The 15185-nt window shown below is 39.9% G+C and overlaps 1 protein-coding gene across 2 annotated transcripts in view; it reads left to right on the top strand.

Annotated features, from left to right (window-relative positions):
- Window positions 1-3485: 3485 nt before the first annotated feature.
- Window positions 3486-15185, top strand: part of golga3 (golgin A3) — a 16532-nt gene continuing 4832 nt past the window's right edge. Inside the window, exons 1-16 of one of the 2 annotated variants that reach the window (XM_026343570.1) lie at window positions 3486-3590; window positions 4743-5031; window positions 6285-6440; window positions 7240-7352; window positions 7701-8422; window positions 8794-8902; window positions 10567-10873; window positions 10966-11168; window positions 11262-11399; window positions 11587-11748; window positions 11844-12212; window positions 12332-12409; window positions 13362-13625; window positions 13719-13813; window positions 14170-14386; window positions 14596-14739. In XM_026343570.1, coding sequence (XP_026199355.1) covers window positions 4872-5031; window positions 6285-6440; window positions 7240-7352; window positions 7701-8422; window positions 8794-8902; window positions 10567-10873; window positions 10966-11168; window positions 11262-11399; window positions 11587-11748; window positions 11844-12212; window positions 12332-12409; window positions 13362-13625; window positions 13719-13813; window positions 14170-14386; window positions 14596-14739 — 3237 coding nt within the window. In that variant the 5' untranslated portion in view covers window positions 3486-3590; window positions 4743-4871. Of the gene's footprint in view, window positions 3591-4742; window positions 5032-6284; window positions 6567-7239; window positions 7353-7700; window positions 8423-8793; window positions 8903-10566; window positions 10874-10965; window positions 11169-11261; window positions 11400-11586; window positions 11749-11843; window positions 12213-12331; window positions 12410-13361; window positions 13626-13718; window positions 13814-14169; window positions 14387-14595; window positions 14740-15185 lie in introns of both variants that reach the window. The other variant, XM_026343569.1, reaches the window with a different exon arrangement.

The raw sequence follows: 15185 nt of genomic DNA, 5'->3' as shown, positions 1-15185 counted from the left end.
TTGGACCAAACCTCTGACAGAAGCGCTCATGTGCTCCACTTGGTAAAAGTCGCTTAATGGTGCGAAAATCAGTCTAACAGTTTTCATTTAAATATTATGGTTTAACTGTCTCTAGCCAATGTAAACTGTAACCAACTTAAACTTACTAAGTTTAATATTTTTTATAGATAGTAGGTTATTCCACCCCTTTTCTAATCTTGCATTTCCTCTAGTGTTACTGTATTGAGAAAACGTCATGGTTGTTTTTCTTAATCTTCTTTTAGACACAGTTCTTTCTGCAAGATGCACACATAAATTCATATTTTTGTCTTTATGTCAGTATCCTATTTAAGCCACAGTAAAGAAAATATAGTCACAGTTGCACAATACATAACAAATTTAGAAACTGTGTCTGTAGCCTTATGCAGATAATGAAACATGCCCGATTTGTCATCTTTGTTTGTGGTTGGTTGCAAAATATCAGCAACATCACTCTGAGCTATTGGTTTGGATGGTCACTTCAATCACGAGGACAAACACATTTAATTCAGTATATGTACAGTACAAGACTAGAAGAATTAGCAGCACCAAAAGCCATACACTGGTCAGACTTGCATGATGCAACTTAGTAAGGTTAAGCCTTAAATAGAATTACAGCATATAGAAAACCCAACAAATCCCTACGCAGCAATTGCTAGGTAATGGTGGAGAGCAAAATCTTTAACAGAAGAAACCTCTAGCAGAACAAGTCTCAGCTTGGGCGGCCATCTGCCTTGACTGGTTGGGGTGAGTGGAAAGTGGACAGACAAAAGAACAACAAGCAGTAGACAGAACACTGTAGGTTGGTTGGGCCAGACACTGCAGACTGGAAACATGCAGCTCTAAGGCCATGGATACATATAGAGAGGTACAGTGAGGAGACAGAGAGGACAAAGCACAGTAAACAATAGTGACCTAAATGGATAAAGAGAGGAGAGAAGAGGAGCATGGTGTATCAAGGGATGTCCCCATACAGACTAATCCATAGCAGCATAACCAAGAGATGATTTAGAGTCACCTGAGCTATTTCTGCCTCAAAGCCTTATCATGAAGGAAAGATTTAAGCCTAGTCTTAAAAGAAGAGAGAGTGAGAGCTTGATAGCTAAAGGTTCTGCCTCCCATTGTACATTTGGAAACTCTAGGAACCACAAGTAGACCTGCACTGTGAGAGAAAAGTGATGAAGCTTGATCATTAAGGGCTTTGTATGTAAGAAGGATTTTGAATTCTAACTTAGATTTTACAGGGAGCCAATGGAGAGAAGCTAATGCAGAAATATGATCTCTCTTGCTAATTCCAGTCAGAACTCTGGTTGCAGCATTTTAGATTATCTGGTGTTTTTTTAGGAAGTAACTGGGACATCCTATTAGTAGTGAATAACAGTAGTCCAGGCTAAAAGAAACAAATGCATGAACTAATTTTTCAGCATCAGTAGGTAGTATGTACCAACTCACTTAATGCTGAATTATGCAAAGGAAGGCCACTGGAAACAAAGACTAAAACTGTTTACTGCTAAAAACCTAAACTCTGTGTAGAACTGTGTAGTGGTGCTTAAGGTTTGGTCTGTAGAAAATGGAATAATTGTGATGAAGATTGAGAAAGTCTGGTACTCAGCTCATTCCTCAGTCCACAGTATCATTCCTGATACTACCACTACATGGCGCCAAAGTAATGCAGTTTGAAATGATACCCAGTGGCTTCAGACAAGTCTTGTTTTAATACATTTAGACATTTTCATTAAAAGCTTATTTTAACCTTTAGCTTATTTGCATTATGTGCATTAGGTGCCTTAAGTGTAATTGTGCAATTATATTACACATTAGTTTAGACATTTATTTCAAAGATATCTTTATTATTTTGAAATAAGTGGTAACACTAACAGCACTTCGAGATATATTTTTAAAAATGAGTATATACGATATATATTACTAGGACATCCTATGAGTGTAAATAACAGTAGTGAAGTCTAAAAGAAGCAAATGTATGAATTTGTTTTTTAGCATCAGTATGTAAGTAAATGTACCCCCATTATAGATGTCCTAATATGTTTTCCAACTGGGTGATTGTCTTCCAGAACGTTTTATCTTTACTTCATTCCCAGACCCAGTACTCATCAAGCAATTATAATGTAGTAATTTTTGGTGAGTTTTGACAGCTTGTGGTTGTGCTTTGGCACACACCACTACCCAGTGATCCAAATATGTTCCTGCATGTCTTTCATACATGCATTAAGTTTGACCTCAGTGGACTCTGAGGATTGGTCAGCCAGGATGTTATATATTCTGGAGATAATATATTTCAGCAAAAATGAATTAGCATTATTCAAAACTACATTAATTTCCCATAATCTGATTTAGACATAAGTTAAATTTGTGTATTATGTAGTATTATGTATTAGTTTGATTGGGAACCTGAATGTAACATACCTACACCAAACACATGGATTATTGTTTAATGTCTGCAGGTGTCCTATAACCTCATAAATGATATACAGATGCATGCAACTGTATTGTTTTGGATGCTGGAGAAAAAGCGTTTAAGGGGTGTAGGACCTGTGATAATCTACACTGAACCCAACATTGTTCAGTTTGATTTAGTGTTTAATGTTAAATTACAACAACTCAATAAAGCACATGTACATCAGTCAGGCTTCATACAACAGAGCTTATTCATGTGATGATTTAAATGTTGCTGTTATGTATTGGTGGTCTTGTTTCTATCCAGTGTCTATTTAGAAAATGATAATGCAAAATTCCATCACAAATTATAGACACAGGTACAGTATGGATATATTTTAATTTTAACCTGAAGTAGACTACCCGAAATCTTTCTATGTCCACATATAATGTCAAATTCGGAATGAGATCATAGATCTTTATTGGTTTGGATTTATGTTTCCCAGCATCTATAAAGCATACGTGGATAGGCACCCTGCAGATTCAATTATTGAGATAGCAGTTTATGCTTGGCCTCGCCACAGTAGCCTCTTTGATATTTGTTTATGTAAAGAGAAGAAGATAGATATTGCAACGTGAGCATCTGTTGATTTTCTTTGTCAGAGGCCAATGCAAATATCCTAACTCAAATTCATTATGTATAATCCAGGTTAATCTCATTATATTAAGTAGTGCTATGATATAATGACGTGCATATAATTACAACCCATGCATTCTATGCAGCATATGGTGTAATCCCCGTGATTTGCCACTAGCAGTTTGTAATAGCGTATCTAGTCGACTGGTGGCGACAGAAAGCCTGCAGCTCTCGGACCACAAGAGTGAAGCACTTGATCACATCCCACAAATCCACCGCAAGTCCCCTGCATGTTCCATCTTATAATCTGAAATTTTGAAATCAGTACCATGTGCATCACTGACACAATTATCTCATATAATTAGAGAAACAACTTTTTTTAATTTGAAATGCAAATACTAAGAGTGTGCACTGCAGCCACTCATTCGTCTGAAAGGCAGTGTTCTTTCAGATAGTACTGTTTGCGCCCTCTGTTTCCAGTCGGACAGAAAAAAGGACGGAGACTAAACAGCCACGTAGTAAAAGGCGAAGCTCGCAAAAGGTAAGCATTTAATGTCTTTTGTAACATTTACCGAAATTGTCATCTTTAAATGTACACACAGGATTTGTAGCGCACTTGCGTGACAGAGACTAACTTGTTGAGTTATTGAAAATATTTTTTTAAATCATTCCTGCGTTGTCGCTAAGGATTCTAGCTAGCGAGTTAGCACATTTAGCTTGACAGGTTCTACCGTAAACACAACTAACCTAGCTAGCTAGCTGTCTTGCTAGCATCGCTAGCAAGATTACCCACCTTCCTTTTAATCTGTCATCCTTTATTAGCAGACAGAATATAACAGAACTCGGTCAATGCAAGAGCAATACAACCGCTATTACATGTATTTTTTATTAATAACTGTCTCGCTTTCTCTGAATTGGTCATTTCAGCAAGACGATGCGAAACCGGGGCTGTTTGTACAGAGACTATCAAAGTAACTTAACCCAGCTACTGTCAGATCGCTTAGCAACACAGCATTGAAACCATCATTATATTAATATATTAACAGTGGGAGACAGCATAACAATACGAGTATAATACAAAATGAAATACGCAGGGGTTTTGATCAACACCGCTGTCACCGCAGCTCTTCAGCTCTCAATGGCAGAGTCAAAACATATAAGTGCAATCCGAGCATTGCCTGTTCACAATGAACCCAACCTGCATGTATGGTTTAGCTGTATTTTACACACTCCGTTGTGCACTTTTGAATCAATGGTTGCTCTTCTTAGATTGTTTTCCACAGTTTAGTTATGAGCTAAAGTATGACAGGGCGTGTGTGTGTTGTATCAGCAGATTCTACAGATTCTTATAAAGATGTAATTAAACATTTTATAACTGTGTCTTTGTGATAAGAACAGAGACGCAGCACTTTCAATTCTGGTGTCAGTTTGTCCTATTGTCCTGGTTTCGCTTTATCAAAGTAAAGGTTGCTAGTTAATCTATATTTAAAGCAACACTGTCTACTTAACTACCAAGCCACTAACTCTAGCTTATCTTTAAATGAAGCGCATTGTGTTGTTACATAACACTATTACTGTCTTAAGCACATCACTGGTGAAGAGCCACATCTTCGCTCTGATGTAAATTTGCTTTATATTGATTAAGATTGTCAGTTATAAGCCAAATGGTAAACTCAATGTTTTCTCTTTTTAGTGCTCAGACTGTTCAGAAGTGCTCCTGGACACTGACATGCTCTGAGCTGGTCTGCCTCCTCAGACAGCGGTCCTGTGAGACATTCTTTCCAAAAGGGCAATAGCAGCACTGTGACTGTTCTGTTTGGCAATGGAAATGAATCAATCAGAAGCCGTTCAAATGGATACCAATGTTTATCAGGAAGACCAAGTTAGAAAATCCAAAGAGACTGAAGCACATACTGTGGACAGTGAAACACATGTGAAACAACAAGGGCTGGAGAACAAGATAAAAAAGGAAATTCATAATGGTGAGTCAAGATCCTGTCTTAATAGGATACAATGAGCTTTCATAGTATCTTCAATATTCTCAATATTCAAAAAAGGCAATCTAAAAATGCACTGATTATATTGCTGAAACAGATTGCTAAGTTCCCATAAATATGTATGTATGAGTGTATGTATGTACAGTATGTATGTATGTATGTATGTATGTATGCAGTATGTAGCACTTCACTCTGGAGTAAGCTTGTAGGCATGTGTATGCCTGGTTATATTTGAAAGCAGCATTTGCCTAAGCATTTGCATTTGCCTAACCAAATTTACAACCAATTTAACGTACATTTTGCCGTCTGTGGACAGGATTGTAAGAAACATTTAGATTTGATCACACATAACTAAAATCAAACATCTGCTTGGATGGTAGTGTGTTGCTGCACAGCACATTTGAGTATTGCTTTATTTTCACCTATATTTTAGCACATTGGCAGTATGCCAGTGTCAGTATACCAAAGTTAAATATTTATTGTTTATTGTGTGAAGGCACAATGGCAAAAGCTGACTATGTGTATTAGCTACAAACAAAGTGTAGTGACTGTGGTGACCTCACATGGCCTAGCATAAATTTATTTTATTTTGGGCTTATAGATAATATATTCCCCCTAAAATGACTATCCTCATGGTCATGATATCCTAGTTACAGTCTCTGCTCACTGATCTGCACTCTACCCTTTAGGCAAATTTACTGGTATCTCTTATGTCTGACACTTATTGTGTTTCCTGACACGCATGACCTGTTTTCGAGACTTGAGGCCTTCTACAATTCCGTGTTACACAGTGCTTTGAACTAACATGTTAAATAGCTGAAGTGAACTCTAATTAGTTATCATCAGGAGACAATTATGCTCTAGCTTTAGGAAAAAAAGCATTGCATGACTGAATGTATTTCTGAGCTTGAAATGCTTTAAATGTGTTGTTTGGGGACACAAATGAGATAGAACATATTTCATATTTTTGAGTAAATAAGCAACTATCACTAGTTTGAATGTATTTGCTTGCAAGATGACTTTGGTAGTGTTACTTGATACAAGAAAAGGGACAAGGTGCCACTAAAGAGCTTCTTCAGTAGTCACTTGTTGCATGTTTCAACTTCCTTTTTGCTTAAGCTATTGTAGCTTAACAAAGTTGTCTAGCGAGTTTGTCAAGAGAAGCAAATCTACTCACTCGAGCTCACAAGAACTAATCGTCACATTCCTGAGGGCTTCTCTTCCCACTTCTCTTTCAGGTCCTGTCAGGTCAGATGTGATGCCAAATGGAGATGGACTAGCAGAGGGCTTCAGTGCTTCGGGGGACATGCATATAAATGGGTCCGTGCCTCAGATAGCCCCTCCCCAGAGCACCAGCTCCCCTGTCAACAACCAGACCCAAGAGCCCTCCCCAGGTGTGGCTGCTTATCCACCCTTGATGCTAGAGAAGTCTAAGGGGGCTAGTGCTGAGGTCACGGTTCACAAGGGTGATGCTTTGCAGTCCCTCAAACTGAGTATGCCTATGCAGGAGACTGAATTGTGTAAGCATTAACTTATGTGGAGTGAATGCCCCCTCTATATTGTCCCCGTATTTTTAACCTCATTTGGTTGTGGGATGTTGCTTTTTTTTGGCTCGTGCATATATTTTTTAACCCCCCTTGTCTGTGTGTTATCTGAACAGAATTGATTCAGTGGAAAGTTCTTTTAGTTGAGTCCCCTTCCTTACTGCCACCATAGGCATCTGATTGGTTTGGTGTGGGTGCTTCATTTGGAACAAAGTACTAATGGCTGCATTTTGGAACTAATCTCTCTGTTATGTTATGATTTGGACTGCGTTTTAAAGCCAGGCACAGTTGCTGTGTTGAAAATTATAAAATGACTTGCCACAAACTTTGGCTTCATTTTAGAATTCCCACACAGTCTATGTATAGCACCACATAAAGAATCTGATTGTACCTCTTTTGATCTCATTAGCATGACTGATCTAATGTGTTTAACGTGTTCAGTGTCTTTTTGGAAGTCTTCAGTTATTGTAACTTACTGCAATATTGGCAGTATTAGCTGCTGCTTTTGCAGTCATGACAGAAGTTTTTCTTGACTCACGCACTAAATATGTGGCTGGAGTGTGCACTGTAACACCAGTACTGCTCAAGATAAAATGGTGAATGGTAAAAATGCTGTAGAACATTTTTTGCCTAACACATTTCCCTTTAGCCAACCAGAAGCCATCGTTGGAGATGGAGAATGAGGAGAAGATTCGCCTGGAGGCTCGAAGGCGCCTCGAGGAGCAACTCAAACAGTACAGAGTGCAGAGACATAAGGACAGGGTGAGCGAATAGAGATGCTAGTCTCTTGATAGTACTACGATTTACAGTATGTCATTAAATGCATCCAGGTTAATCTGCTTTCAATATCCAAATGCTGTTTTTAGTTAAGTTTATTGTATTATTGGTGTGTGTTAGAGTTACACTGTACATCCAGTAGTATTAGATATATCTGAGCTTATTCTTTGGTGAGGGGTTAAAGTCTTTACTTTTCTTTGACAGTGTGACCCCGAAGTGCTCTATATTTGTGTATTTGTTATGGTGAATTTCTGTTTATCAAACTGGGAAATCCTGAGTAAGATTTAGTCATCACTTCAACTCTGTTGTTGTTTTTTTACTTTCTGTTTCCAGTCTCACCGGGCTGCCACAAAGAACAGGCAATTCAGCACCTTGGATCCAGAGCTCATGCTGCATCCCGAGGCCCTTCCCCGGGCCAACACTGTCGCCATGACTAAAGAGTATTCCTTCCTGAGGACCAGTGTTCCACGTGGCCCCAAACTGGGGAGCTTAGGAATTCCTCCTCCCAAGGAGAGGAAGTCCAAGTCACCCCACCCCAGCAAGATCCACTCCTTAGCTGATTATAAGTCTCCTGAAAGTGATGGTGGAGGTGGAGGTGGAGGAAGCAGAAGGACAGCAGATAACACCATGAGTTCCATTCATTCTACAATTAGCTCAGTTTCCACATTGTCTGAGGTCAGTGTGATGTCAGAGGGCAGCCCCTATGAGACAGAGACACAGCCTGGTGCTTTGTTCCAAGTTGGGGACAGTGTCTCAGAAATTGACGGCAGCGAATCAGGAATGAGGCTGGGAAATGATGGCAACGACAGTGACAGCTCATCTTACAGCAGTGTGTCTGCCAGGGGGACATACGGTATGCTCTCTGCAGCAGTAGAAAGGCAACAAGGACCCTACACAGTGGAAGGGAGGGAGATAGCCCCAGAGGCAGTGGGTCAGTTCCCATCCCTGCAGGAGGTGCTCCAGGCAGCCAGTGAAGAGCATCACCAGCTGGAGCTGGAGCAGGAGAGAGAAGGGACAACAGAGCCTCGCAGCCGCAGGGACAGTTTCTCCAGCAGGTATTCGTTAATGTCTGATATAAATACCACAAAATAAATGACTTCATTAAACAGTTCATGGCATTACGTGAGTAGTGAGCTCCAGAATAAATTACGGTTACTGATTGAGGTGATTATTTCATTATATAAATTGTAGGGCTGGACCCAGATATTTGTTGGGTAGGCATTCAGTTTTCAATTTTGTTTTGTCCATAATCAATCACCCCTGCCTCCCCACATCCCTAACTGGACAAATGCTCTATTAGAAACTATTTTAATTGATATTCCTGTGTCCAAATGTGGTATTTGAAAAGCCCTAAATCTCTGTCTATCATCTAATACATTACAAAATTAATATTTTCATTGCTGTTGTTTTTTTAAATTTGTTTCAGTGTTTCCTTGGAGAGTTCAGTGATGGGGCATGATGAAATGCTCCAAGTGCTGAAAGAGAAAATGAGACTTGAGGGCCAGTTGGAATCCTTGTCTTCTGAAGCCAATCAGGTTATACTACTTTTTGAATTCTGTTATCACATTTTTCATATTAAGCATCTATGTATACACATTTTGTACAAGAATACACGAGAATACACAGATGCTTCCAATCTGTGACAAGCTGTATCCTCAAAAATGACTATAAAGCAACAAAAGTCAGACAATATAATGTAAAATATTTATTGTAATGATTTTTCTGACTTTGACTGCATTAAGGTTGACATATGCTTTTTTAAGATTCTTTTATTTTGCCTTTACTGAGAGGCTGTTGATATGGCATACACAGTAACCAATTGAGTACCAGTGCGCTATTATACACTGCCCGTCCAAAAAACAATATAAAATCTTGTATTGATGATGGGGAAGTTGGACCACTGCACAAAGTATTCTCCAGCGGGATAAGGGTCTGAAAATGATGAGTTGTGCTCCCTGAACCACTCTTTCACAATTTGAGCCAGATGAATCCTGGCATTATCATCTTGGAATATGCCCGTACCATAAGGGATCCATTTATGGAATAACCTGGTCATTCAGTATATTCAGGTAGTCAGCTGACCTCATTCTTTGGGCACAAAACGTTGTTGAACCTGGACCTGACCAACTGCAGCAACCCCAGATCATAGCACTGCCCCCACAGGCTTGTACAGTAGACACTAGGCATGTTGGGTGTATCACTTCACCCACCTCTCTTCTTACCCTGCATCCATCACTCTAGAACAGAAGAAATCTGGACTCATCAGACCACATGACCTTCTTCCATTGCTAGAGTCCTTTATGCTCCCTAGCAAATTGAAGGTTTTGTTTAGTCCCAAACCCCTGAGTTCCCTTCGCATTCTGCGTGTGGGAATGCTCTTACTTACTGTAAGTTCTACTGTTGTCTTTGTTAACGATTTGATTTCACCAAACAATTCGATCATTCAAGATTTTTTCTGACCACATTTCTTCCTTGAAGATGATGGTTCCTCACTATCCTTCCAGTTTTAATAATGCGTTGGATGGTTCTTAACCCAATTGTAGTAGTTGTAGCAATCTGCTTAGATTTTCTTTTCTCTTCTTTTTTCTTTGCTTGATTCATGCCAATAATTTAACCCTTCTCAAAGAGATCAACATCTTTTCCATGACCATGTTAGAAATGAGAAGCTACTCACTGAATCAGTTAGAGTTAAATAACTTGTTGGCAGCTGAAACATAACCATCCATGCCGTAATTATCCAGTGGGAGGCTCTTCCGTATTTGCTTTCTTTTTTTAGACGGGCACTGTATATATGCACACAGTTTTCTTTTGTTTTTTTACATGTGTTAAAGACATTCCCATCATGCTAAACATCAGCATGTGTTTGTTTTAGCAGGCTAATGTCAGAGAACAGCCTCACAGATTTGCTAGCATGGCTGTGACTGTTTTTTTCCCCCAACTATCCTCATTCACATAAAGTCTCTAATTTTAGTAATAGATATGGTTGTGTTAGTAAAAATACAATTTGTTAATTGTAAATCTTAATCAAAATTAATTGAATGTCTGTATTGCTATTGAATGCTAGGTAATTTATTACAGAAATCAGAAAGATTAAGTTTAGCTTGGTCACTGCCCAGATAATGACTCTATACTAAAAAGACTCGTGATAATAATTGGGTGAACACTGAATAAGTGCTGACAACACTTTCTTGTCTTCCAGGCACTCAAAGAGAAGACAGAGCTTCAGGCCCAGCTTGCTACAGTAAATGCTCAACTGCAAGCTAAGGTAGAGGAGGCTCAGGTCAGCAAGGAGAAACAGAGCACACTCACCACAGAGGTTGGCACCCTGCGGCAGAACTGCAGCCAACTAGAGAAGGCCATGGTGGAGCTTCAGGGAAGTCTGGAGAGCAAGAATGCCAGTCTGGCTTCTCTCAGCAATGACCTGAAGGTGGCTGAAGACCAGTACAACAGGCTGATGGGGAAGGTGGAGGAGATGCAAAGCACGGTAACATTGAGGGACAATACTGGTGAGTGATTGAGTGTGAGACCAATAATATAATATGACCACCATTCTGATTGGATTGTTAATTTAGGTGTTTTTGTCTTTACATTTTTACAGTTCAGGAGTTGCGTCAGCAGATGGGTGGCCTTCAGAGTCAACTTCAGCAAGTCCAGCTGGAGCGCAGCACCCTGCAAAGTCGACTGAAGACCTCCCAGGCTGAAATTGACTCACTGCAGCAGGTCAGACAGTGGTACCAGCAGCAGCTTGCTCTGGCCCAAGAGGCAAGAGTACGACTGCAAAGCGAAATGGCCAACATGCAGGTAAGACTGATTCTAATGCATCATTTCTTTCCATCAAGCCTTAGGTCTTTGTATACATACATGTACCATATTTTGTTTTTTCCTCTCTCCCAGGCTGGACAGATGACTCAGATTGGTGTTCTGGGACATTTGAAGCTGGAGAATGTGACATTGTCTCATCAACTCACTGAAACCCAACACAGATCCATCAAAGAAAAAGAGCGTATTGCTGTTCAGCTGCAGAGTATTGAGGTATATATCCCAACACGCCTTTCGGGATATGCCATAATGAGGTTTTGATGTTAAGTTGTGTTGTAATTTTGTATCTAACCAATGATCTTGAATAAAACTAATTGTTGTAAAAGTAGATGAATGTTATTCAAAATTCTTGTAATGAATTAAACATTCTTTTAAAAAAGTGTTACTGTCTATGGCATAGGCTGATATGATGACGCAGGAAGCTGCTTACAAGCAGATCCAAGATGCGAAGACCATGGTGGAAGATGACCTGCAGCACAAACTGGAGGAGTTTGAGGAAGAGCGAGAACGTTTAATAAAACTGGCCAACACAGCAAGCACCCTGGAAAGGGAATTAGAGCAGGTAGCCGTGCCAAATGCCACTTGTTTTCCATGTTTTATGGTCAGTTTGATTCTGATTGTGTTCTGATTATTAACTTCATTTCACACTCTTCTTAGGTGAAGTTGAACCTTTCTCAGAAGGACATGCAGCTACAGTCACTCCAGAAAGAACATCTGGAGCTGATGCGGCAGCTGACCACCACTCAGGAGAACCTGCACACCAAAGAGCAGTCCATCAACCAGTTAGAGGCTCGGTATCTGGAGCTGGAGGCTCAGCTGGCCGAGCTACAGACAGAGGGCAACGTCAAGGATGACACCATTCAGTACCTCCAGAATGAAAAGATTGTCTTAGAGGTAGCACTGCAAGCAGCCCGGGCTGACAAGAGTCAGCTTGATGAGGGTGCTGAGCAGCTTGGAGAAGGTGTTCTAGTGGCATCTGATGTCTTAGATCAGCTCAGACAGGAAGTCCAGGTCAAAGCCAATCAGGTACAAGACAAATTAGAACATGATAGAAACAAAATATCAAAACAAAATATAAGTTATAGTTTGTTCAGAAGTTGAAAAATGCAAACCTGTAGTGTATAATGTTGGGTTGTTTGTTACAGATTGAAACGTTACAACAAGAAAATAGTTCCCTGAAGAAACAAGCTCAGAAATTAAAGGAGCAGTTTCTACAACAAAAGGTAAAACAGTTCATTCCTTCTAGTTAAAGTTAGTAGGAGATAGAAGTGTAGTGTATACTGTGTAAACTTTACTGCATTTATCAAACATGTCAGAAAGCTTGCAGCTGGCTAAGGCTGATGCAGTCGTGAGAGGATGTATTATATGGCCAGATGGCTGTCATCTCCGAATAATGCCCAAAGTGCTGGTTGACACGCCTCAGTGGTTATAGCAGTGGAGGATGCTGCTCACATTGACAGGCTGTCATAAAAAGGGTGGAGTTAATTGACAGGATGACAGAAATGTGAATTGTGTTTTATTTCATACAAGGCTTTTTGTAGACCATCTTCAGACTCACATATTAACATTCATCTTTGAGTGCTTTACGAAAACCCATCAAAGTGAAATGACTCTGTCTCTGGTGTTAAAGAGGAAAATCTGGTTGCATTGTCAACAAGCTAATATGTTTGTTCAGGTTCTTAAATAAATGGCCAGTCAGTGATGAGTCAAGCTAATTTACACTTGTTAAAATGGTATAGGGTATATGGAAACCAGGAAGATGAAATCATTGTTATGTCACTTTTGAAGATGTCAGAACCTTCTAATATATTTAAAAGCTCATTTCCATCACAGCTTTTCTCTGGAGGTTACATATAAGAGTTTGTAAAATGTCCTTTTATGGTTTGAATAGTCTTCTTGTTAGGAACATTTTGGACTGACAAAGCAGATAATATTCTGTCTATGTATAGGCTTTGTTTTATCAGTGAAATGTATCTCACTCAGGCTCAGAGATGATGCAGTGTGGGATTCAAATCCTGCCACAGCACTCTCTCCTGCAGTGTAATGTCATTTTGCCTACTGCTGCAGCTGAGACAAAAAGGAGCGAGACAAATTACTCTCAGAGAAAAGAGTCACTTTGTTAGTGTTTTGTTTATTGTAAACCTTTCATTAAACACAGCATCACTAAATCCACAGGTGATGGTGGAAGCATACCGCAGAGACGCCAGCTCCAAAGACCAGTTGATCAGTGAGCTCAAGTCCACCAAAAAGCGTTTGCTGGCGGAAGTGAAGGACCTGAAGCAGGAGCTTTTGAGTGTTCAGGGAGACAAGCAGAAGGCAGAGCTGGAGCAGGCCCGTCTGCAGAAGGAGGTGGTGAGAGTCCAGGAACAGATGAATAATATGGAGGCCCATCTGCAAGCTATTCAGCAAGAAAGGGATCAACTAGAAACCCAGATGCAGGTATTGTGATTTTAATAGTTAAATAGAAAAAAATAATATTGTGTGCCATTTTTGTATTGTAATAATTGAGTGTTTTTTTTCCTCCCAACCCAGTCTCTACAGTTTGACCAGAGCCAGCTAGCAGCAGTTACACAGGAAAACGAGGGCCTGAGGAAACAGGTGGAGCAAATGGAGGCTGAAGCCAAAAAGTGAGTCATGTGCTGCAAAGAGATTTTGGGAGCTTGAATGGTTCCCACAGTGATGACTTGGACTACAACACATACCTCTGTTGTCAAGTGCTATTTCTAAATATAAATATGGGACATTACACAATTGTTATTCTCCACATAGACACATGAGTCAGTACACGTGGTTTGACAAGTACATCAATCCACATCATTATGCTCTGTGTGTTATCTATAGCTGTATATGAACTATGAGATATATTGAATATTTCAGCTGCACTTTTTGCACAGCTACGCCTTTTGCCCATGTGTATTGTGTACATGTATGTATGTACAATATATCTCTGGGCGATTTTAACTTAATATTTTATATACAATAGAGCCATCTCAGAGCAGAAGGTGCGCATGAAGCGGCTGGGAACAGATTTGACCAGTGCACAAAAGGAGATGAAGGCTAAGCACAAGGCCTATGAGAACGCTGTGAGCATCCTGAGCAGGAGGCTCCAAGAGGCGCTGACAGACAAGGAGACGGCTGAAGCAGAGCTGGTCAAGCTCAAGGCCCATGTGTCAGATGGGGGAAACAGCCAGGTCTTACAGGTACTGTACAGATCTCCCAAATGTTTAAAGTTCCTTGAAAAGTTTACACCTACAACAGCATTTAAAACACATCAAGCAATAACATTTTTTTTATTACTTTATTCTTTTTCATCATCAAGATATGCAACATTTGATGGGAATGATCTTTGATATCTGCACTTGTTGAGTATCTGAAACAAATTAAAATCCAGTATGGTTTTGTCACTCAGGAGAAGATGAAGGCTCTGCAGGCTGAGCTGCAGGCTGTGACCAATAGCAAGACTATGTTAGAGAAGGAATTGCAGGAAGTGATCACCCTCACTTCCACAGAGCTGGAGGAGTACCAAGAGAAGGTCTTGGAGCTTGAGGACGAGGTGATCTATGATTATGTCTGTTAATCTGTTCAGGATTTGGAATACAAAAGTTCTTTTTACATCAAGAGTGAGTCCAAAAAAAAGTCACCACCTTGATTTAACCAAGTAAATAAGTAAGAGCCTTATTACTGCATGGATGATTATTCTACAGCTGGCAGCAAATTATTTAACTCTAACTGATGCAGTGAATAGCTTCTCATTTGTTAAACAAACATGTCTAAAGATACAACCTGTGGTCGTAGAAAAGATGTTAATCTGTTTCAGAATGGTCAAATTATTGGCATCAAGCAAAGAAAACATCTAAGGAGATTGAAACTAATAAAGCTGGGTTAAGAACTGTCCAATGGAAGAAAGGACATGCAGCTACATGTGGTCTGATGTTTTTTGGGATGTGCTGGAGAAGACGGTGTGCAGTGGTCCACCTCTCCCATCATCAATACAGGATC

This window comes from Anabas testudineus, chromosome 9 (genome assembly GCF_900324465.2).
Source record: "Anabas testudineus chromosome 9, fAnaTes1.2, whole genome shotgun sequence".
NCBI lineage: Eukaryota > Metazoa > Chordata > Actinopteri > Anabantiformes > Anabantidae > Anabas > Anabas testudineus.
The sequence above is the reverse complement of the archived record's forward strand: the minus strand, read 5'-3'. Positions and strand labels throughout refer to the sequence as shown.